The 24424-nt window shown below is 41.3% G+C and overlaps 1 protein-coding gene across 5 annotated transcripts in view; it reads right to left on the bottom strand.

Annotated features, from left to right (window-relative positions):
* Positions 1 to 24424, bottom strand: part of col18a1a (collagen type XVIII alpha 1 chain a) — a 327724-nt gene that overhangs the window by 19730 nt on the left and 283570 nt on the right. For all 5 annotated transcript variants that reach the window (XM_060930350.1, XM_060930349.1, XM_060930347.1 and 2 more), the window contains 11 exons: positions 20811 to 20843; positions 13718 to 13777; positions 11669 to 11746; positions 11541 to 11576; positions 9906 to 9959; positions 9704 to 9775; positions 9516 to 9590; positions 9316 to 9346; positions 8946 to 8999; positions 2654 to 2679; positions 2442 to 2552 (listed from right to left, as the gene is read on the bottom strand). In XM_060930350.1, coding sequence (XP_060786333.1) covers positions 2442 to 2552; positions 2654 to 2679; positions 8946 to 8999; positions 9316 to 9346; positions 9516 to 9590; positions 9704 to 9775; positions 9906 to 9959; positions 11541 to 11576; positions 11669 to 11746; positions 13718 to 13777; positions 20811 to 20843 — 630 coding nt within the window. The remainder of the gene's footprint in view (positions 1 to 2441; positions 2553 to 2653; positions 2680 to 8945; positions 9000 to 9315; positions 9347 to 9515; positions 9591 to 9703; positions 9776 to 9905; positions 9960 to 11540; positions 11577 to 11668; positions 11747 to 13717; positions 13778 to 20810; positions 20844 to 24424) is intronic.

Raw genomic sequence — 24424 nt, forward strand, 5'->3', positions numbered from 1 at the left:
CACTCTCATCCCCATTCTCATTGATGCACACGTATTCTGTTTTGCTACTGCTCACCTTCATTCCTCTTCATTCCAATGCATCCCTCCATCTCTCCAAACCCAACTCAACCTCCTTTCTACTTTCACCACATATCACAATATCATCTGCAAACATCATGTTCCATGGTGACTCTTGCCTCACTTCGTCCGTCAAGCTATCCATCACTATGGCAAACAAGAAAGGGCTTGAGGAACCCGATGCCCAAAAACTGGGTCTGGAGCTACGTCACAACCGGTGGACAAAACGTTCAAACAAAGAACAAACATCAAACCGTACAAACAGAAAAAGAACAACAAAGGATGAGAAATGGCAGCCAAAATGTGCACAGTGTACTCTCAACCGGAAAACTGGAAAAGAAACCATAATAAGTCTTCTTTTTCCTCCTCCTTGTCCAGCACTGTTGCAAACCTCCCATTTCTGGCCTTGGGAAACAATCATTCACACCTATGGGCAATTTAGAGTAGCCAATTAGCCTAACCACATGTCTTTGGACTGTGGGAGGAAACCAGAGCGCCTAAAGGGAACCCATGCAGACTCTACACAGAAAGGCTCCTGTCGGCCACTGGGCTCAAACCCAGAGCCTTCTTACTGTGAGGCGACAGTGCTAACCACTACACCACCACTCGACCTAGTGCCCTTCTACAACCCCGATTCCAAAAAAGTTGGGACAAAGTACAAATTGTAAATAAAAATGGAATGCAATAATTTATAAATCTCAAAAACTGATATTGTATTCACAATAGAACATAGGCAACATATCAAATGTCGAAAGTGAGACATTTTGAAATTTCATGCCAAATATTGGCTCATTTGAAATTTCATGACAGCAACACATCTCAAAAAAGTTGGGACAGGGGCAATAAGAGGCTGGAAAAGTTAAAGGTACAAAAAAGGAACAGCTGGAGGACCAAATTGCAACTCATTAGGTCAACTGGCAATAGGTCATTAACACGACTGGGTATAAAAAGAGCATCTTGGAGTGGCAGCGGCTCTCAGAAGTAAAGATGGGAAGAGGATCACCAATCCTCCTAATTCTGCGCCGACAAATAGTGGAGCAATATCAGAAAGGAGTTCGACAGTGTAAAATTGCAAAGAGTTTGAACACATCATCTACAGTGCATAATATCATCAAAAGATTCAAAGAATCTAAAAGAATCTCTGTGCGTAAGGGTCAAGGCCGGAAAACCATACTGGGTGCCCGTGATCTTCGGGCCCTTAGACGGCACTGCATCACATACAGGCATGCTTCTGTATTGGAAATCACAAAATGGGCTCAGGAATATTTCCAGAGAACATTATCTATGAACACAATTCACCGTGCCATCCGCCGTTACCAGCTAAAACTCTATAGTTCAAAGAAGAAGCCGTATCTAAACACGATCCAGAAGCGCAGACGTCTTCTCTGGGCCAAGGCTCATTTAAAATGGACTGTGGCAAAGTGGAAAACTGTTCTGTGGTCAGACGAATCAAAATGTGAAGTTCTTTATGGAAATCAGGGACGTCGTGTCATTTGGACTAAAGAGGAGAAGGACGACCCAAGTTGTTATCGGCGCTCAGTTCAGAAGCCTGGATCTCTGATGGTATGGGGTTGCATTAGTGCGTGTGGCATGGGCAGCTTACACATCTGGAAAGACACCATCAATGCTGAAAGGTATATCCAGGTTCTAGAGCAACATATGCTCCCATCCAGACGACGTCTCTTTCAGGGAAGACCTTGCATTTTCCAACATGACAATGCCAAACCACATACTGCATCAATTACAGCATCATGACTGCGTAGAAGAAGGGTCCGGGTACTGAACTGGCCAGCCTGCAGTCCAGATCTTTCACCCATAGAAAACATTTGGCGCATCATAAAACGGAAGATACGACAAAAAAGACCTAAGACAGTTGAGCAACTAGAATCCTACATTAGACAAGAATGGGTTAACATTCCTATCCCTAAACTTGAGCAACTTGTCTCCTCAGTCCCCAGACGTTTACAGACTGTTGTAAAGAGAAAAGGGGATGTCTCCCAACTTTTTTGAGATGTGGTGTTGTCATGAAATTTAAAAATCACCTAATTTTTCTCTTTAAATGATACATTTTCTCAGTTTAAACATTTGATATGTCATCTATGTTCTATTCTGAATAAAATATGGAATTTTGAAACTTCCACATCATTGCATTCCGTTTTTATTTACAATTTGTACTTTGTCCCAACTTTTTTGGAATCGGGGTTGTAGTTTCATTTCTGTATAACCAGCATTTATTGACACTTGGACGTACACTCAGCCACAGACTTGGCTAAGGCATCCACCATTTTGTCAAATTCACACTCAGGTGTATTAAAGGCCAAAGGATGGACAACAAACAGCAACTCTGTGCATATATTTCCCAAACCCTTCCCACTAAGTCTTACAGGAAGTCCTGGTGGTCCCTGCACACCTCCGTAGTGAGAACCGTAGTGTCCGCCCGGCTCGCCCTTCTCTCCTTTCAGTCCGGGGTCTCCACGCTCTCCCTTCAGCTCTGTCTGTGAACACAGACAGCACAACGACATGGCTCTCAGCACACACCTTCTCCACTGTGATATGGATTTATTCTGCGTATATTCTCCATTAAAAAGTAACTGACCTTCAGAGTGTAAATATCAAAGCTGCCTACAGAAGGATGTACAAAAAGAAAAGAATATGCAAATGAATGTAAATAACATGAATGTTACGAACTGATGGATATTTCAAATCCTTAAATTATAAAGTTCATTCTGAAGTTTTATGATTTATACATGCCACTAAATACAGTACCAGTTAAAAGTCTGGACACTTTTATTTTTATGAATTAAGTCGCTTCATGTCTTCAAGTAATGATAGATGTCGTTTCTCTTTACTTAGCTGAGCGGTTCTTGACTTAATATGTGTCGCGCCACGGGATTTTTGTACCAGATGCTCTGTTTACAGAATGCGTAGAAACAGCGTTGAAAAGCGTGCGATATTTATTTTGCACCGTTTTCGCTGGCTGATCCAGTAACTATCAATGAATAATCACATCAATAGTGCCCCTAATCAGAGGCGGACAGTAATGAAGTACATTTACTTAAGTACACTTTTTGAGTATCTGTACTTTACTTGAGCATTACTTTCTTTGGAAACTCACGACTTTAACTTCACTACATTTGAAAGACAAATATTGTACTTTTCACTCCACTACATTTCTGTCAAGGTCCTCGTTACTCGTTACTATAAAGCGGCTTTGAAAGCGGATGTTTTTTTCTTTTCTTTTCTAAAACGTGATCTTTTTTCGCAGATAACACTGAGACAGCCGATCAGTAATCACTAGGGTCACGTCACGTCCATAGACTGTATAAAATCAAGCTCAATGATTTCTCCGCAGCGTTATTTGAACACGATCAATTGATGGCAGAATGGAAGGAGGCGGTTCTTCCGGAGAATGCACACCCATGGCCCATGAACCCATGTTTCAGTTTTCTGAAAGGAATAAAGATTAACTTCATTTAAAATGTTTGCTTTGTTTGCCAAAAATGAACCACATCACAGCCTACAGAAACTCGCCATCCAACCTGCGGAAGCATATTGAGGTATATAAACATTTTATTCCAAGAGAAAGCTTGCAATGAAGTTGTCTGTGCTTTGAGAGCTAGCGATAGCATTGCAAACGTAGCTGTGCAGTCTGGTTAGTCAAATGACTTTCTATGGATTTGCCCGCCAAGTTGCCATCGCCTTGTCCACGGCTAACAGTAACACATAGCTAGTTAACTTGGACGGTGTTAGTTAGCATGTAAAAGCGGAGTTACGCGAACATGAATAACGTTAACTTATCTGAAGTCCTTTCAGAAATAGGTTTTAGCATAATCTTGCCAAATAAACAGAATGTAGAAATCTTTCTTTTCTAGTAGCATTAGAGACTAGAAATGTTGAAAAGAGTTTGCTAGCATGTCAGGTGGAGTTTCACTGACTAGCTAGCTTAACGTTAAACCACCATGATGGCACAGCATGCGTTCATTTTGTGAATTCACATTTCTGTCCTTGGTTTTGTAAGCGTTGTGTCAATAATACAATGATGCGTTGACAGAAAATGTACTTTTAATACTTAAGTCTTTTTCAAAGCAAGTACTTCAGTACTTTAACTTAAGTAAAAATTTGACTGGACAACTTTCATTTGTATCGGAGTAACATTTGACCAGTGGGATCTGTACTCTGACTTAAGTAATGAAGTTGGGTACTTTGTCCACCTCTGGCCCCCATGGGATACATTCACCACGTTTAACATTATCCACGACTGTGTTGGACTGAGGCTGGTTCTAAACAACTTGAGACAGGGACTAGTTTTAAAAGACTACCATGTAGTTACTGTCCAGAACCGGAAATGCATCAACACTTGACAGCGTCCATTTATTGTACATGTCCTGACTGATTCCGAGTCGCGGTCTCCATGTTTTCAACACTGCATGTTCAGAGTTTAGAAAGAATAAAAACACATTTTATGACTATCTTGTACCAACAACAGTTCTAGCTTTATTGGTAACATTTTGTACAGGTTAAAGTTGGTCATGCATTGGCGTTTCAGCTTTGCGTATGGACGGCGTATCAGGACACGTGGCAGTAAGAAAGGAACATCACAGCATCGCCAGCTTACGTAGCTACGGTAATACGCTAGGATGCGTAACACGATCTCCTTGCGCGGCATATTTTTAAGTCTGCACTTAAAAATCTGTAGCACATATGTAGGTAGCAGCTTTGATATGTCACACGTCACGTATACGGCGTTAAAAACGAAAGCTATGCAGCAGTGATGCAGCGGGAACGTTGCTCGAACACCTATTACGCTGTGCGAACGCTTTAGTTGGCATGTGACGTAACTGTGGCGTGCACTGTAAATAAAAAGGGCTTAGACATGTCTTATTTAAATTTTGTAAAGCAAACGAGTGACCCTTGCCATGACGGGCTGCTCTCCGAGCCCAGTGGAGCCATTTAATTCATCATATAGCCATAATAAGGTGTGCGCAGTCTGGAGTGCGCCCAAGAAGGAGTTTTTGTTGAACATTTCTTGGATTTTACATTAATACTAGGTAAGAACCCATCATTTTGAACACACTCGGCGAGAAAGGCGAGTCTAGGGCGATCTTTACTCGCCATTAGATTTCACAACCCGTGTTTGGTGAGTGGTGGGTGCAGTGTAAATAAAAAAAAGACATGCTTAGACATGTCTTATTTAAATACCCCTAAATGTAACACTTCGAAGACATATCTTGTGTTTACTAATAGACGCCGGTGTCTTTATAATAGACGTGTGTTTTCTTGCATCCTCCATATACACCCATGTCTTTAAAGACACTGAAGTATTATTTAAATATGTTTAAATATGTTTCATGTAAATACCCTAGACATGTCTTTTTTTTTTTAACAGTGTACAAAGCATTGCTGATACGCCGCAGGTACGCAGCAGCAACATCACATGTAAGAACGAAACGCCATGCCAAAGCAACGCATCATATGCCACGCATACGTGGCTACTCTACTACTAGGACATCAGCTCATATACCGTGAGTAGAGAAAAACAAAATGGCAGAGCGTGTTGCTGAACCAACTGAAGACGGAATAAAAACTCTACTCGAAAACAACCCCCCCCCCCCCCCCCCAAAAAAAAGGACCAAACTACGAAATAAAAGTACCGGCTAGTGGCCTAGTGGTAGCGTGTCCGCCTCTCGATCGGGAGATCGGGAGTTCTATTCACGGTCGGGTCATACCAAAGACCATCATAAAAATGGTACCTACTACCATCTGGCAAGGCATGCTGCAATACAGATGCGAGTGGGGAGTTAAACTCTCATGGTTACCAGAGGACCCGCCCCCACTGTAACCCTAGCTATGTAACAGGTGAGAGGGCTGCGGAAAGGACTTTAACTATGGAATAAAAGTATTTGATGGTACGAACGTATGCTTTTGATTTTTCAAGAATTATTATTATTATAGCATTTTTATTATTATAGCGTTCTCATTATGCCATCACTTTATGTCTCTTGAACCCCATACGAACCCCAGATACGCCACAGAAATATCAAACATACGCCGTGTACATCACAGGACTTTAATTTTGGACAAAATACGCCTCATTTCTTGGCATTTGACCCACACGCTGCTTACGTGGCAAGATACGAGACAGTATGACACAGGCTTTAGAAACAGAGTATCGGCGATTAATACTCTGACATCACTGGCACAGTGCCAAAAATGAATTTGGCATGGTGCCAACCAATCAGTGAGGCATCAAATTAAGTTACCTCGAGCTGTTTTGCAAATCCAGTGTAAAAGTCGTGTCATTCTGGTCCAAAAATACACTTTAGACCGAGCTGAAACATCATGGACATGGACATTTGAAGGCCAAATTTCTGCCTGGAAAATGGAAAACGTTTTGGGTTGTGAACACGATTTCATGTCAGATTTACAGTAACTTCCCTCGGTCCAATTTCACTTTGGTTTGTATGTCCTGCATATGAAGGCTTGGTAGTGTGATGCAGCAGGTAGAACTCAAAAGCCATAATCTGAGCATCTGGTATGAAAATCTGGTGGACTGACACATATACATTACTACAGTTGTGGAACTGAGCGATTTACTGTGTTTTTATTATTTGTGACTTTGAAGAATCTAAAATATGAAACATATTTTGTCTGTTTTTTTAACACTTTTTTTTTGTTTACCACATAATTCCATTTATGTTATTTCATAGTTTTGATGTTTTCAGTGTTGTTCTACAATGTTGAAAATACAACATTCGGAAAAACCTATGAATGAGTAGAGTAGGGGTGTACAAACTTTTGCCTGGTACTGTGTGTATATATATATATATATATATACACACACACACACACACACACACAGTCATGGCTGAAAGTGTTGGCACCCCAGATTTTTTTTTCCAGAAAATGAAGCACATCTCCCAGAAAATTATTGCATTTACACATGTTTTGTTATATACCGGTACATGTTTATTTCCTTTGTGTCCATTGGATTAAAACAAAAAGAAAAAGGAAAAAAAACAAAATTGATATAATTTCACACAAAACTCAAAAAATGGGTCAGACAAAATTGTTGGCACCCTCAACTTAATATTTGGTTGCACACCCTTTGGAAAAAAATAATTGAAATCAATTGCTCCCTATAACCATCAACAAGCTTCTCACACCTCTCAACTGGAATTTTGGACCACTCTTCTTTTGCAAATTGCTCCAGTTCTCTCATATTTGAAGGGTGCCTTATCCCAACAGCAATTTTAAGATCTCTCCACAGGTGTTCAATGGGATTCAGATCAGGACTCATTGCTGGCCACTTTAGAACCCTCCAGTGCTTTCTTTCCATCCATTTCTGGGTGCTTTTTGAGGTATGTTTGGGGTCATTGTCCTGCTGGAAGACCCATGACCTAGGACGCAAACCCAGCTTTCTGACACTGGGCCCTACGTTGCGACCCAAAATCCCTTGATAATCTTCAGATTTCATGATACCTTGCACACAGTCAAGGCATCCAGTGCCAGAGGCAGCAAAACAACCCCAAAACATCTTTAAACCTCCACCATATTTGACTGTAGGTATTGCGTTCTTTTCTTTGTAGGCCTTATTCCATTTTCGGTAAACAGTAGAATGATGCCAAAAAGCTATATCTTGGTCTCATCTGTCCACAAGACATTTTCCCAGAAGGATTTTGGCTTATTCACGTACATTTATGTCTCTGTGTCAGCAGTGGGGTCCTCCTTGGTCTTCTGCCATAGCGTTTCATTTCATTCAAATGTCGACGGATAGTTCGCGCTGACACTGATGCACCCTGAGTCTGCAGGAGAACTTGAATACATTTGGAACTTGATTGGGGCTGCTTATCCACCATTCGGACAATCCTGCGTTGCAACCTTGCATCAATTTTTCTCTTTCGTCCTCGTCCAGAGAGATTGGAACTTCTTGATGATGTTGCGCACCATGGACAAAGGAACACAAAGATCTCTTGAGATGGTCTTGTAACCTTGAGACTGTTGATATTTCTCCACAATTCTGGTTCTCAAGTCCTCAGACAGCTCTCTTCTCCTCTTTCTGTCCTCCATGTTTAGTGTGGCACACACAGACACACAATGCAAAGATTGAGTCAACTTCTCTCCTTTTTATCTGGTTTCAGGTGTGATTCTTATATTTCCCACACCTGTTACTTGCCACAGGTGAGTTTAAACGAGCATCACAGGCTTGAAACTAAATAATTTACCCACAATTTTGAAAAGGTGCCAATAATTTTGTCCGGCCCATTTTTGGAGTTTTGTGTGAAATTATCTCATCTCGTTATCTCTAGCCGCTTTATCCTGTTCTACAGGGTCGCAGGCAAGCTGGAGCCTATCCCAGCTGACTACGGGCGAGAGGCGGGGTACACCCTGGACAAGTCACCAGGTCATCACAGGGCTGACACATAGACACAGACAACCATTCACACTCACATTCACACCTACGGTCAATTTAGAGTCACCAGTTAACCTAACCTGCATGTCTTTGGACTGTGGGGGAAACCGGAGCACCCGGAGGAAACCCACGCGGACACGGGGAGAACATGCAAACTCCGCACAGAAAGGCCCTCGCCGGCCACGGGGCTCGAACCCGGACCTTCTTGCTGTGAGGCAACAGCGCTAACTGCTACACCAATTATGCAAATAATTATTTTTTCTCTGTTTTTTTTTGTATTGTTTCAATACACACAAAGGAAATAAACGTGTGTTTAAAAAAAACATGAGTAATTGCAATCATTTTCTGGGAGAAATGCTTCATTTTCTGGAAAAAAAAAATCTGGGGTGCCAACACTTTCGGCCATGACTGTATACGGTATATGTCACATGTTGTATATCAAAATACTGCGTGTATGATAGAAAGGAAGGAGTGATACCTGACACACCAGGAGTACCAGGGGCCCCACGGTCTCCCTTCTCTCCTTTCATACCTAGAAAAACAGATCAGTCGAAAACCTGAGAATGACACATGTGGTTATGGATTGAAGTTGAAGTTCATCTCATGGCTACAGCGTCAATATACTCGATCCACACAGGATTATTATGTGTATTATTCCTGCATAAACAGCTAAATGTAAATGCCTGCTTCAAAAACAGCAATTGTTACCAATAAAGGAAATAAGTACATGTTCAAATGGAAAGGTCAAGCATTCCTAGCATTGCCATCCTTGTGATTCAGCACAACGTCTGCCTGCTGGATTCTGTGTAAACACTATAAAATTAGTGCAAATATGTAAACCGGCTCACCTGGATACACTCTTGCAGAATCGTCATATCTCTAAAATGAAGCACAAAGAGATACGAGCCTTATTGCGCTGCTAAGGCTTTGAAAATGCAGATAGAAATCAAGAATCAATTTGTTCAGCAGTGCAGTGTTCTAAGCAACATTTATGCATGAATTATAAACAGCTTATCTGATACTAAAAATAAATAAATAAAATACATACACCAAATCTGTCCACAGCTAGAGGATATGCTGGGGTTCCAGGGGGACCTGGAGGACCTGGAGGCCCAGGTGGGCCCTTGAACGATTAAAAAAGATAAAAATAATAAGGAATGCAGTTCAGTTGTCAAGCCAGAAAAGATTTCAGACATAAAAATATATAAATGTCCATGTTATGTAATTTGTCCTTACAGGATAACTGTATCCTGAACCAGAGCCTGGCTCTCCTTTTTCTCCTTTACTTCCGACTATACCTGACCGACCCTGTAATGATAGGACAACGCCGCTTTATTCTTCACACTTATACAAGCTGATGTACTGTCTGGAAGATTTCAGGAAGCAAACAACAACAACAACATGTTTCAATGTTCGTCTTCACCAATGGAGGACTTACAGGCCTGCCTGGCATCCCGATCTCACCCTTCATGCCAGGAGGACCATATGCTCCCTGTGCGAATACACAGCAAGAGTGAACTGTTACTTACAATATCAACATTGTCATTTCTTCAAAGCAGCAGATATACAGTATATTTGGCCCGTTCTATAATCGTGGTCACATTTCAAGCGTTGACTCAAGTGTTAGTCGCCGTCAACTCTGTTATGGTCGAACCGGGCCATCCGTTAGCAGAATCGGCGACAACAGAGTTGACATCCCCCCACCAGTTTGTGTCTTAACTACCACAGCTACCACATGGCATGTATAAAAACAGAATTTTATGGATTTAATCACCCATCCGTTATCCGTAACCGCTTATCCTGTGCAGGGTCGCCGGCAAGCTGGAGCCTATCCCAGCTGACTATGGGTAAGAGGCGGGGTACACCCTGGACAAGTCGCCAGGTCATCACAGGGCTGACACATAGACACAGACAATCATTCACACTCACATTCACACCTACGGTCAATTTAGAGCCACCAATTAGCCTAACCTGCATGTCTTTGGACTGTTGGGGAAACCGGAGGAAACCCACGGAGACACGGGGAGAATATGCAAACTCCGCACAAAAAGGCCCCCGTCAGCCACTGGGCTCGAACCCAGAAACTTCTTACTGTGAGGCGACAGTGCTAACCATTACACCACTGTGCTGCCAGATTTTAATCATATTATTGTTTTTAAAAAATGAGTGAGAGATTCACTCCGATATCACAATAACAGAGTTGATGAATAATTAATCTACTGTTGGTGTAAAATCCTCAACATTCTGTTCAAATTAATGAGAGAAGCAACATAACATCCTGTACCTTGCTGCCTTTCTGAAGTTTCTCACCAGAGGAAGTGACATCTCTCGGTGCGGGTGTCACGCGTATTATTAAAAATCTTTGTGGATTTTATGCGGTTTGATAACAGAGTTAACAAGAAAATTCTCATCTCATTATCTTGAGCCACTTTATCCTGTTCTACAGGGTCGCAGGCAAGCTGGAGCCTATCCCAGCTGACTATGGGCGAAAGGCGGGGTACACCCTGGACAAGTCGCCAGGTCATCACAGGGCTGACACATAGACACAGACAACCATTCACACTCACATTCACACCTACGGTCAATTTAGAGTCACCAGTTAACCTAACCTGCATGTCTTTGGACTGTGGGGGAAACCGGAGCACCTGGAGGAAACCCACGCGGACACGGGGAGAACATGCAAACTCCGCACAGAAAGGCCCTCGCCGGCCACGGGGCTCGAACCCGGACCTTCTTGCTGTGAGGCGACAGCGCTAACCACTACACCACCATGCCGCCCTAGACTGAATCACTTTCTGTTTATTCGAGTTGAATGTATGAATCAGGAGTCAAAGACAGTCAACAATGTGGGGGGAGGGGTGGGAGTCGTTTAGTGAATGTTTTATGGATAAATTGGCTCTAAAGTGTACATCACTCATTGCTATTGATGAAAGTTTGTCATAATTTGCATTATTGTTCAAAACTGATTCAATAAAGATTTCTTTTGTGGAAAATAACAAAAGGTTTATCTCGGAGACGCGAAACGTATCCCGAATTCTAGAATGACCCGTACATAAATCTACAATATACTCACAGTCGGTCCAACAGGTCCAGGAAGTCCACGATCCCCCTAGAGAAAGCAAGAACAAAGGAATCTGTGAATTTAATAATTGGATGTACACAGTTATACATTGCTTTCAAAAGCGTATTTTAAGCACTCACCTTTTGACCAACTGTTGAACTAAGAAATAGAGGGCTTCCATCAGGTCCAATAACCACACCAGGTTCTCCTTTCTCACCCTACAAACAGAATGTGTTCAAGTGGACGCAAAAACAGGCCCTGTGTCTGAAATCGCTCACTCATTCACTACTCCCTATGTAGGGAATTACTATATAGAGGACTATATAGTGAGCTCATTGGTAAAATGAAAAAACGCTTTCGGACACTAGTCCGTCGCGCTGGTATTTACGTCATTACTGTCGCACAATTAAAACGTGCCAGATCAGTTGGCTGGTGGGTTTTCAAAAAAATAAACACATGCATGTATTTTTGTGATAAATCCATATTATACTGAGTGTATTTCCCACATTAATCAATACAAAGTACCTGCAGCTTTCAGTTCTTTTAAATCAAGGCTGAATCTTTTCTTTCTTCTTTGCCGCTGCCTTTCATTAAATCAAATTTGAGACTTTTAAAGGTCCCATGGCATGAAATTTTCACTTTCTGAGGTTTTTTAACGTTAAAATGAGTTCCTCTGACCTTCTTAAGTCACCCCAGTGGCTAGAAATATCATAATGTGTAAACCAAACTATGCCCACCCTTTGTCAACATTTGAGAATGGCGTGTCAAAATGGCGCGTTGATAGGCTCTTCCCTTTACTACGTCAGCAAGGGAGATGATCCCCACGCCCCCCCCCTCTGGATTCCCACCCACTGTATGGATTGCCTGCCCAGCTCAAAAGTTGCCACCATAGATACGTCACTTCAATTTTGTAGTGAGGAGACCATAGAGGACACAACAACATGGCACCACCTAAGCGAGCGAAACATGGAAATTGCGCTGTACATGGATGTGACAACACAGAAAAGATTCTGTTTTTCCTGCCGACGGGAGAGCCCCTGAAGACGCAGTGGCTTAATTTTATTTACTCCAATAATACGCCGTCGAGTCTACCTAAGACGGTGTATGTTTGTCGGAAGCATTTTCCTGATGAATGTTTCCACAACTTGGGACAGTACAGGGCAGGTTTTGCACATCAACTGTCACTGAAGCCTGGGTCCGTACCAAGCATCCCTGCCGCATCAGCCACAAACACCGAACGAGTAAGTGTATAACTGTTAAGTCGTTTTGCCATGTTTTAAAATCGGTGCCATGTTAGCCTTGCAATGGCTACATTAGCTGTGCAGCTAACCGCTTCCTGCAGTTAGCCAGGTACTCTGCGCTACAAAACCAAAAAGCATGCAGCATGCTCTGTTAAACTGAGTTTAGTCTGGAAATTGACTGTAACTTATGAGCTTATGTTTGACTATTGCTCCGCAATGCATGTCTTCTGTTGGATAAGCGATATGTTGCTGTAGTTGCTGCTTCTATCCTCTTTGGTTATGGAGTGCGTGTTCAAGCCTAGGGTATTATACGTTCGTAAACTACCACTCCGAACACACTCACTCATGCCCGCAGCTTGGTCAAGCCCCTCCCCCCATGGCCCGCCCCCACCCTCTACCCTTCCCCGCCTCCATGCTTCTCATTAGCAAAACGACGCACTGGGAAAAGGGCTGAAATGGGGCTTTCTCCCAGAAGGCTATATCTACGTGCCGAGGGTTCATTTCGAGAAAGGCTGCGGATATAACACCCGGAAACCTCCACGAGCCCGTTTAAAGCATCAACAAACCACCATGCCATGGGTCCTTTAATCTGATTTCTTTCAACATGACCGCAATGCATGATGGGATATATTGCTTTGGTTAGTGACCATCGGTTGTACACTACTTTTCGTGATGCATTGTGGGATACTTTGAGTGCACTATATAGGGTGTAAATAATCCTCATTATCGTTTCGGACAGCACTACAAAATGGCGTCCTCACTACATAGTGCCCTATATAGTGAGTAGGGAGCGATTTCAGACACAGGGAGGGAAACCTCACAAGCATTAGCCATGATTCTTTTGATTATTCTACGTACAACACAAAAAAAAAAAAAGAGATTTAATGATGAAAGATCTGGAAAAAAAAAAAGATATGAAACAAATCAACATCAAACTGTCTGACTGACCTTAATGCCATGTCCTGGAGTACCTGGGTCTCCTCTCTCGCCCTTCGGTCCCATGGGGCCCTTTTTCAAAATAAAGACGAGCATTGGGGAGAATTCGAAACTATAACTGATCAGCCATAGCAAATATAGACAGGAAATAGATTCAAGGGAAACTCTTTTTGGCTCTGTTATATTGTATGATGTATTTTGCAAGCTTGGTTTAAGTGCATTTGTCCCCTAAGCAGGCGGAATCACTGCAAATCAATACCGGTCTTAGAACTGATCTTCTTTATCCTATGATGAAACATTTCAGGGCACCAGGGCTCACTGAATAGCTTTGTGAGTAAAGCACCCCATATATTAACCTAACCGAACACATCTAGGGGACTCTGGAGCAATATTTTAGACAATGCTCTCTACCACGATCATGAAAACACCAACTGAAGGCATGTTTTTTGGTAGAATGGTGTTCATCCCTCGAGCATATCTTCAGAGACTTGTAAAATCTATGACAAGCAACACGGAAGCTGCTCTGGTGCATCATGGTGGCCCAAAACTTTACAAACACATTTTATGTTGGTTTCATCAGTCTGTATATGTCAGTCCATTCAACTAAAAGCTTTTATCTCACCATTTCTTATCACTCCAGCTATTCCAATCACAAGGTACCGGTTCTGAGGCCCACAAGAACCTGCTCCCACTCAGCCTAAATTTAACAGTTATTCCGCAAAATTGAATCGTACACAAGCTGATAGCTATAAGCCATGTACGACAAGATTGAGTGGAATAACTGTTTTATTCTATCCATATTCACTGGATTTTGAGAAACAGAGCATTTTTACTTTTATTTTTTGCAAATTCGATAAATAAAAGCTTTATACAAAACGCCTGACAAAATAATTTCCGCTTAGAACGTAAACAAACCAGCGAAATGACAGGAGCGATTTGTGAAAAATGCTATAATAATAATAATACAACCCCTGGCAAAAAATATGGAATCACTACTCCTGGAGGATGTTAATTCAGCTGTTTAGGCCCCGGTCACACCGCCCGAACTTTGCTGGAGCGTTCCTGGAGCGGTGAAAAAAATTCATCACCACTCGTAACCGTTCACCACCGTTTGACAAAAGTTGGCCCCCGTTAAAGCAACGCCGTATACGCTCGGCCACCGCTGATGTTTCTCGAGGGGCCCTCCTACCGCTCCGAAAGTTTTGAGCTGCACAAAATATTGCGAGCGGTGAGGAGGGGGCAATTTTCCGCCCCGGCAAAGTTCACCCCCGCTCCACCAACGCCCAGTCAAAGTTTGGCACCGCTAGACGCAAGTTCGTGGACGCTTGGGTCCGCTAGGCCAACGCAGAAATCTTGAACGCTGGACCACCGCTGCTTCGCCAGCGTTGCCCGGGCAGCGATTAAACGTTGCACAAACTTTGGTGGAGCGATTGTAAGCATTTTACGAGCGGACACGGGGTTGCTGGAACGGTGTCGGGCGTTGAAGCAGCTATCCATGGCGGCGATGAACTTTGGTTTGGCGTTGGTATAGAGGTGTCGGAGCGGGACCAGAATTTGGCTATAAATACGGGGAGAAATGGACCAGGAGCTCATTTGGAATCGAGCTGCCATTGAGTTCAGACCTCATCTATATCGAATTTGCTCAAAGTTACAGTAAAACTGTATCAACATGGATGCTGAGAGACTTGCTATGATTGGTGCTAAACCAACTTTATACCCCCGCCGAGCCAAAGCCCGCATGCGCAGAACGCTGCTATACCAACGCTCGCGTCACCGCTAAACCAACGCTCGCTACCGGTCGCTACCGCTAAACCAACGCTAAAGCAACGCCGGCTTCAGCAGTGCACCGCTAAGCCAACGCCCGTGTTTTCGATTTTTTTCCCCATTTTGTGCGTGGTGACGAGCGTTGTCGAAATTCGGCCCCCCCTCCCTACCGTTCAAGGAACGCTCCAGCAAAGTTCGGGCGGTGCCTTACTTTGTAGCACAAAAAAAAAAAAAAAAAAAATCACAGATATGACACAAAATTATTTAATTTAACAGCTGAACATTCTGGCTTTGTAAAATATACCTCAAAAATTTAAATTAATTTTTTGTAATTAATGGCACATTTTTTTCAAGATCAAGTAGAAGAAAAAATTATGGAATCACTCAATGATGAGGAAAAAATTATGGAATCATAAATTAAAAAAAATCACAATTAGTACTTTGCTGCACCTCCTCTGGCTTTTATGACAGCTTGACTTCTTTGAGGCGTGGACTTCACTAATGAAAAACAATATTCTTTATCAGTCAGGTTCCAACTTTCTCGTATAAGAGTTGACAGATCAGCTTTGCAGGATGGAGCCTCGTCATGGACTTTTTTTTTTTTTTTCCAATTTCCACCATATATTTTCAATTGGATTGAGATCCAGACTGTTTGCTGGCCATGCCATTGAGTTGATCTGCCTTTCCTGAAGAAAAGTTTTAATGCTCTTTGCTCTGTAGCAAGATGCATTATCATCCTGAAAAATGGCTTCATCACCACCAAAAGTACTTTTGATTGATGGAATGAGAAAAGTGTCCAAAATTTCAATGTACACCTGTGCATTTACTGTAGAGGTAATGACTGCCATCTGCCCAGGTCCTTTACCTGACATCCAACCCCATATCATCAATGACTGTGGAAATTTGCTTGTTTTCTTTAGGCAGTCATCTTTATATGTTTCATTGGAACAGCACCAAACAAAAGTTCCAGCATCATCTCCTTGGCCAATGCAGATTCATGATTCATCACTGAATATAACTTTCATCCAATCACCCACAGTCCATGACTCCTTCTCTTTAACCCCTCTGTAACCTTGTTTTCTTCTGTTTAGGTGTTAATGATGGTTAACGTTTGGCTTTTCTGTATGTAAATCCCATTTCCTTCAGCCGATTTCTTAAATTTTGGTCACAAACATTGACTCCTGTTTCTGCCCATTTGTTTTTCATTTCTTTTCTTGTGCATTGTCTATTTTCAAGGCATCTTGCTTTGAGTTTCCTGTCCTGACGCTTTGATCTACCTGTATGTTTCCCTTTTACAACCTTCCCATTTTGTTTGTACTCACTCCAAATTTTAGACACAGCTGACTGGAAACAACCAACATCTTTTACCACACTCTGTGTTGAATTACCTTCTTTAAGGAGTTTTATAATCCTTTCCATTGTTTCAACTGACAGCTCTCTTGTTGGGGCCATGTTTTCTGTCAATCAGCCAGGTGCAACAGCTCATTCAGGTCTACAAGCAGTCTCTTTTAACTGCAGACTAATGCCGCTTTTCCACTACAAACGCGACTGAGTCGGGCTGAGCCGTGCCGTGCTGAGTTGGGCTGAGTCGAGCTGAGCGGGGCTGTTGGCGTTGCATTTCGACTACAATCGCGCTGAACCGTGCTGGCTGGAAGTGGGTGGACACATTGGGTGGAGCTAGCGAAAGTGGGTGGACGTCAGGTGATGTCGTTAGGCGGCGCAAACAGTGACATCAGTGGCCTTTTAAGCGGTAGTCTCACAACCCGGAGAGTAAACAATAAACATGGAGGACATGGAGTCGTTAGTGTTGCTGGTCTTGGTGCTGTGGCTTGTTGTCACCGACAACGCCAACAGATACTGGCAAGAGCGTATAGATGAGGCGAGGTGCATAAGGCTTCATAATTCTCATAATTCGTAATTCTCCTTCTTCCGGGTTTACGGTGTTTACAGATCCCAGCGTGCTCGCGGGGCGTGTGTGGGCGTGTGAGGACACTCCTCCTCACCAATCAGTGCACAGGGGAGTGTCTGCTCACGCCCCTAGCCTCACTCAGCTTGGTTTGGCTCGCTTCAGCCCCACTCCAAAACCGTGCGAGTTTTGGGGGCTGAGCAGGGCTGAAGCGAGCTGAGTCGTGCTGTTCTTAGATAGTCGAAACGCGAGCCGTGTCGGGCTGAAGTGAGCTGAAAAAGGATAGTGGAAAAGGGCCATAATTTGCACATTTAGGCTTGTGCGGATATTTGTTTTAGAAATGCAAGTTATAGCTTGATTCCATAATTTTTTCCTCATCATTGAGTGATTCCATAATTTTTTCTTCTACTTGATCTTTAAAAAAATGTGCCATTAATTACAACAATTGCATATAATTTTTTGAAGTATATTTTACAAAGCCAGAATGTTCAGCTGTTAAATAAAACAATTTTGTGTCATGTCTCTGATTTGGTTTTTTTTGCTACAAAGTAAAACAGCTGAATGAACATCCTCCAAGAGTAGTGATTCCATATTTTTTGCCAGGGGTTGTAATTCTTGAAAAATAAAAAGGATACATTCTTACCATCAAATACTTTCATTCCATATTTTGTTGCTTTTTTTGTATTTTTTGGGTTTTGTTTTAGAGTTTTTATTTCGTCCTCGGTTGGTTCAGCAACACGCTCCGCCATTTTGTTTTTCTCTACTCACGGTATATGAGCTAATATCCTAGTAGTAGAATAGCCAATCAGAGTACACAATTGTTCATATCCAGTGAATGTGGACAGGATAACAGTTATTTCATGAAATCGAGTCGTACATGAGCTGATAGTTAACGAGGTGCATAGCACCGAGTTGTCTATAAGCCATGTACAATGAGATTGAGTGGAATAACTCTTTTATTCTATCCACATTCACTGGATTTTGAGAAACAAAGCATTTTTACTTTTATTTTTTGCAAATTCGATAAATAATAGCTTGATACAAAACGTCCGACAAAATCATTTCTGCTTAGAATGTAAACAAACTGGTGAAATGATAGGAGCAATTTGTGAAAAATGCGATAATAATAATAATAATAATAATAATTCTTGAAAAATAAAAAAGATACATTCTTACCAGCAAATACTTTCATTCTATATTTTGTTGCTTTAGTTGTATTTACTTTGGGGGGGGTTGTTTTCGAGTAGAATTTTTATTTCGTTCTCGGTTGGTTCAGCAACACACTCCGCCATTTTGTTTTTCTCTACTCATGGTATATGAGCTGATATCCTAGTAGTAGTGTAGCCAATCAGAGTGCACGATTGTTCATACCCAGTGAATGTGGATAGAATAACAGTTATTTCATGAAATCGAGTCGTACATGAGCTGATAGTTGACAAGTCGGCTATAAGCCATGTACGATGAGATTGAGTAGAATAACTGTTTTATTCTATCCACATTCACTGGATTTTGAGAAACAAAGCATTTTTACTCTTATTTTTTGCCAATTCGATAAGGGTTGTTTTACAATCAGGGTATGCAAGCTAAAAATCACATTTAACGCTTATTATCTTCAATATCAAAAGGCTTGACTAAATAAACTTGGTTGTTTATTGTAGCCCTGTGATAGCTCTATTTACCATACAAAAAAAAAAATTGGTGATGACGTTATTTTTGGTGAATGTATGGCAATATATGTCATATTTAGCAAAATTACTCGTGTCATTTAGAAAAAGTGTTTTTTTGACCACAGGTAGCTCCAAAAGGGATGCACTTAAATCATTCTTTATACCATAAAACAAATATTTGGTTCCATATCATTGGAAACATAGTTAAGTTTTAATGTTGAATGCCAGTAAGTTTTCAGACTATTTTGATCAAATTAGTATGTAATTGTGTCAAAAAAATGTCCTCTCCGAGACAGCTAATTTTTCAATATAAAATAACATATCTAAAATGATTATTTTTCATCCTAAAATGTGGTCAAGATATTGGGACATAAATATTAGAGACAACTAACACAAAGCTTACAGCCTTATATTTAAAAGCACTATGGAAGTAGGGGATTCTGAATTGTCAAAAAAAATGTCCTCTCTGAGAATCACTTCATTTGTTTCTCCCATCTTATAGCAGATTACACAAAACTACCATACACACACGTCAAAAAATTACCTGAAATCTGTTCTTTAACTTGTCCTTCACTTAAAAACTGGTATAAGAACCAGTTTGAATCAATTTGAATTTTGGACCCCTGTGACACAAACTTTGTAGCCTGATTGTAAAACAACCCATAAATAAAAGCTTTATACAAAACGTCCAACAAAATCATTTCCACTTAGAATATAAACAAACTGGTGAAATGACAGTAGCAATTTGTGAAAAATGCGATAATAATAATAATTCCTGAAAAAAAGATACGTTCTTACCATCAAATACTTTCATTCTATATTTTGTTGCTTCTTTTTGTATTTTTTGGGGTTTTGTTTTCAAGTAGAGTTTTTATTTCATCCTCGGTTGGTTCAGCAACACACTCCGCCATTTTGTTTTTCTCTACTCACGGTATATGAGCTGATATCTTAGTAGTAGAGTAGCCAATCAGAGCGTGTGACTGCTCATATCCAGTGAATGTGGACAGAATAAATGCTGATATCTCCTCCATTGCCACTGATTTACCTCTGACTTTGATCAACCTTCTCCTTTATCTACTGTAGGGGTTATGGTCTTACTGACTCAACACCTGACGAGCTCAACATTAATTTATATTTCCTTCTGACATACAGTACTATCTGATATAAAACTGATTCATGATTCACAAGGCAAGAAGAGGATGGCTTTCCCAGGCTAAGTCTTGGTTCCTCGCAAGGTTTCTTGGATGACTCACATGTCATGTTTGACTTCTTCTGGACAAGAAAAAAACTACTTCTGAAGTTTCAGAAGTTATTCTTTCAGATTATGCCGCTCTCACTTTTGTGCTTGCTAATATCTGGTATATCTTTACATATCTTCTCTTGCTCAAACAAACACAGCGGAAACATCTGTTTGAGCGCTTATTTTCTATGAACGGATCAGCAGTAATAACATGCTTACAAATCAAAACAGTGTTAAATTAGTAGGCGCTCAGGAGAAAAAAAAAGATGTTAAAATTACTGCTTGTAATTTGTGCAACACTGAACAGATATGAAAGTTCAATGATGATGCAATTAATTGCTGGAAACTGCAAGGAGCAGCTCGATGAGAAAGATCCCTGCTCTGGTTATTTTCTTGCACAATATTTGTTATTATGACCATCACTGCATATTTGTATTTTGTAAATAATTAAATAATTTTTTTGTAATAAATAAAAATATTTATTGTAATGAGACAGAATACGTTTCAGATGAGTTAAAAGGTTCTTACCAGTTGTCTTTCAAATACAGTATCAGCTGATAGCTGAGGGCAAGAGAGAAAAATAATTAGTAACTCCTCAACAAGGCTTTCTCATATAGGTCGGTATATCAGACGCTGCTGTGAAAATTGTCCATGCAGACGCTCATCTAAGTTTCCAAATCTATCATTGCTTAACTCTTGAATATTTTCTATCGTGAATATGAGCATTAAAAAGCTCATAATTTCTGCTTTCCAAAGAAATTTATCTCATTAAGATCTGTTTGGTACTTTGGGAGCAACGGCAGGTTGAAGTTGGTACAACGGAGTTCACACTCTGCTCGCGTGACGTCAGGAAACTGACGGTGCTTTGCTTCTTGAGTCACGGGAAAGCGGTCAGGCGCCCTCTCTCTCTCTCTCTCCTGATCGGGTTCTAACTGGATTACTCGTGAATATCAATCGGATAACTTTTATCGTGATGTTCTCTTGCTCTCACTGTTTCTGATGACATATTCAGCAAAATTTTCCGTCTGCTAGTTTTGATGTTATGGTTCACAGGAGACTTTGAAGTGAGTTTTCATAGCTTTACCTACTTATTTTTTTCAAATCAAACCGATTCATGTAAATAAGTAACTATTTTAGAATATAACTATAGTTATTTTGATGAAAAATATTGAGATCATAGTGGTCAGAATGATATTTTTAAAAACCAGAAGTCAGAAACACAAGTGTCAATTTCAATTCAGTTAAAGGAGAACTGAAGGCAAATTTTTTATAATCAAAATTCAATTTATCTCATTGTATTAAATATAAGAATGCATTTTTGATAGCTATTTTGTCGCTGCTATAGCAAGTTCTGAGTGTTTGAAATATGCTCTGTAATATATCAGTCCATATGTTAAAGCGATGGCCGTAAACGAGATTCGTTGAGACCTGTGCGAGACATCGTAGGATGGAAGTAAAATGTACAGCGGAAATTAAAGTGACCAACATCTGCCAACATTGTCAAAAGACGCGCGCGCCCTCTTTCGAATGCTGATGTAATCAAGCCAGAAGTTTTGTTTGTTTTGATAGCAATCAAGAAAGTTTGAAACAAGTAGACAGTAATCGTCATTTAAACTCGTTTTTGTGCAATATTTCGTTTGGAAAACAGTTTTCAAAATGGCGGCGCTGACACCTGGCTGACACTTCACGTTTCGAAGTCTCGTGAAGATCGCGTGGACAAGCGATGCCTGCCGTGGACCAAACGAACTCAATTCAACATGGCTAAAAACCGAATAGGCCGATAAGTATAATTAGGGCCCGAGCCCTATGGGCGAAGGCCCTATTGTTCTTGTAAGAGTTCACTATTATTATTCTTCTTCCGTCTTCTTCTTCTTCTTCTTCTTCTTCCGTCTTCTTCTTCTTCTTTATTTTTCTCCGCTGTTGGGCCATTTTCGGGGCACTTGCCATGGGCGAAAACGCGCGAAATTTGGCGCCACTTCCGAGAATTGCCACCGCTACTCAGAACCAAAAGCCCACACTTGGCCGGGGCTCAGGGCCTCTATAGCGCCCCCTAAGTCGTTGTGATTTTGGCATCCCGCATTAAGGTGCCTGGTTGCCATATAGTTTGTAGTAGTGGCATGCCATTTGGTACGCATATGTATCTCACTAAGCCGGACAAAAATGTAATGCCAATGCATTAGCCACGCCCAACAGGAAGTGAGGTAATTTCACTTTTGTGCGAAATGCATGGCCACGAAGACGGCGCAACTCCTCCTAGACCGTTCATAGGAATGTCACCAAAATTGATACACATCATCTACAGACATGGCTGACAAAAGTTACTAAATACGTTTCACGTAGGATAAACCGTTCAGAAGTTCTACGTCAATCAATTTTCACTTCAAAATTTTACATGCTTAAAAATTCATAACAAATCTTCTAATTGCTCAACACTGCTCATACTTCACACGCTAATCACTCATTGGGCTTCTGACATGTTACCCAATTTCTGTGATATTTCGCCACTGGGGGCGCTATTTTTGGGCAAAAATTCCAATCTTTCCTCAAATTTGGTCAAACTTCACGGCCACCCTCTTTCTACCTCCCATGTCATGTATACCACATTTTGGGAATTTTCGTCCATGGGGGGCGCTGTTTTTGGCCGACGCAATTTCTCCAAAACGGGTTTTTGGTAAATAATTCCATAATGCTTTTCGTTCACACCACTACCTTGTGATAGTGCGTTGCTGTTGTGGACACTTATTTTTCCATCTCATAATCACTCATGCACAGCATAGCGCCACCTACTGACATGGGAAAAACCAAAAAATTTATTCTTCAAAAATCTATATCTCATCTTCTGTTTACTCAATTGTCATCAAACTTCATACGCGAACTCTTCATAGCTCACCTGACATGTACGCCAAATTTTGTGCACTTTTGCCCCTGGGGGTGCTGGTTATGGCAGAAATGATATTGCAGCTTCTGATTTGTCAATCTTGGCAAGCAAACTCTTTACAAGACCCTTTTTGGGGCGCTTGCCATGGTCGACATCGCACTAAATTTGGCTCCTTTTTCTTAGACTCCCACCGCTACTGAGAACCAGAAGCCCAGATCCAGGCGGGCCTCAGGGCCTCTATAGCGCCCCCTAACTCATTGTGATTTTGGCCTCCCGCATTAAGGTGCCTGGTTGCCATGTAGTTTGTAGTAGTGGCATGCCATTTGGTACGCATATGTATCTCACTAAGCCGGACAAAAATGTAATGCCAATGCATTAGCCACGCCCAACAGGAAGTGAGGTAATTTCACTTTTGTGCGAAATGCATGGCGACGAAGACACCGCAACTCCTCCTAGACCGTTCATAGGAATGTCACCAAAATTGATACACATCATCTACAGACACGGCTGACAAAAGTTCCTAAATACGTTTCACGTAGAATAAACCGTTCAGAAGTTATACGTCAATCAATTTTCAATGCAAAATTTTACATGCTTAAAAATTCATAACATTTCTTCAAATTGCTCAAAACTGCTCATACTTCACACGCAAATCACTCATTGGGCATCTGACATGTTACCCAATTTCTGTGATATTTCGCCACTGGGGGCGCTATTTTTGGGCAAAAAATCCAATCTTTCCTCAAGTTTGGTCAAACTTCACGGCCACCCTCTTACTACCTCCCATGTCATGTTCACCACATTTTGGGAATTTTCGTCCATGGGGGGCGCTGTTTTTGGCCAACGCAATTGCTCCGAAACAGGTTTTTGGTAAATAATTCCATAATGCTTCTCCTTCACACCACTACCTTCTGATAGTACGTTGCTGTTGTAGACACTTATTTTTCCAACTCATAATCGCTCATGTGCAGCATTGCGCCACCTACTGACATGGGAGAAACCAAAAAATGTATTCTTCAAAAATCAATATCTCATCTTCTATTTTCTCAATCTTGATCAAACTTGATAGGCACACTCTTAACAGGTCACCTGACATATGTGCCAAATTTTGTGAACTTTTGCCACTGGGGGCGCTGTTTTCAGGCAACAATTTATATCTCGGCTTCTGATTGGTCAAACTTGATCAAACTTTACAAAACAACTCTTCATAGGTCCCTTGACATGTATACCAAATTTGGTGAACTTTCTCCACTGGGGGCGCTCA

The sequence above is a fragment of the Neoarius graeffei genome, chromosome 9 (assembly GCF_027579695.1).
Source record: "Neoarius graeffei isolate fNeoGra1 chromosome 9, fNeoGra1.pri, whole genome shotgun sequence".
Taxonomy (NCBI): Eukaryota; Metazoa; Chordata; class Actinopteri; order Siluriformes; family Ariidae; genus Neoarius; species Neoarius graeffei.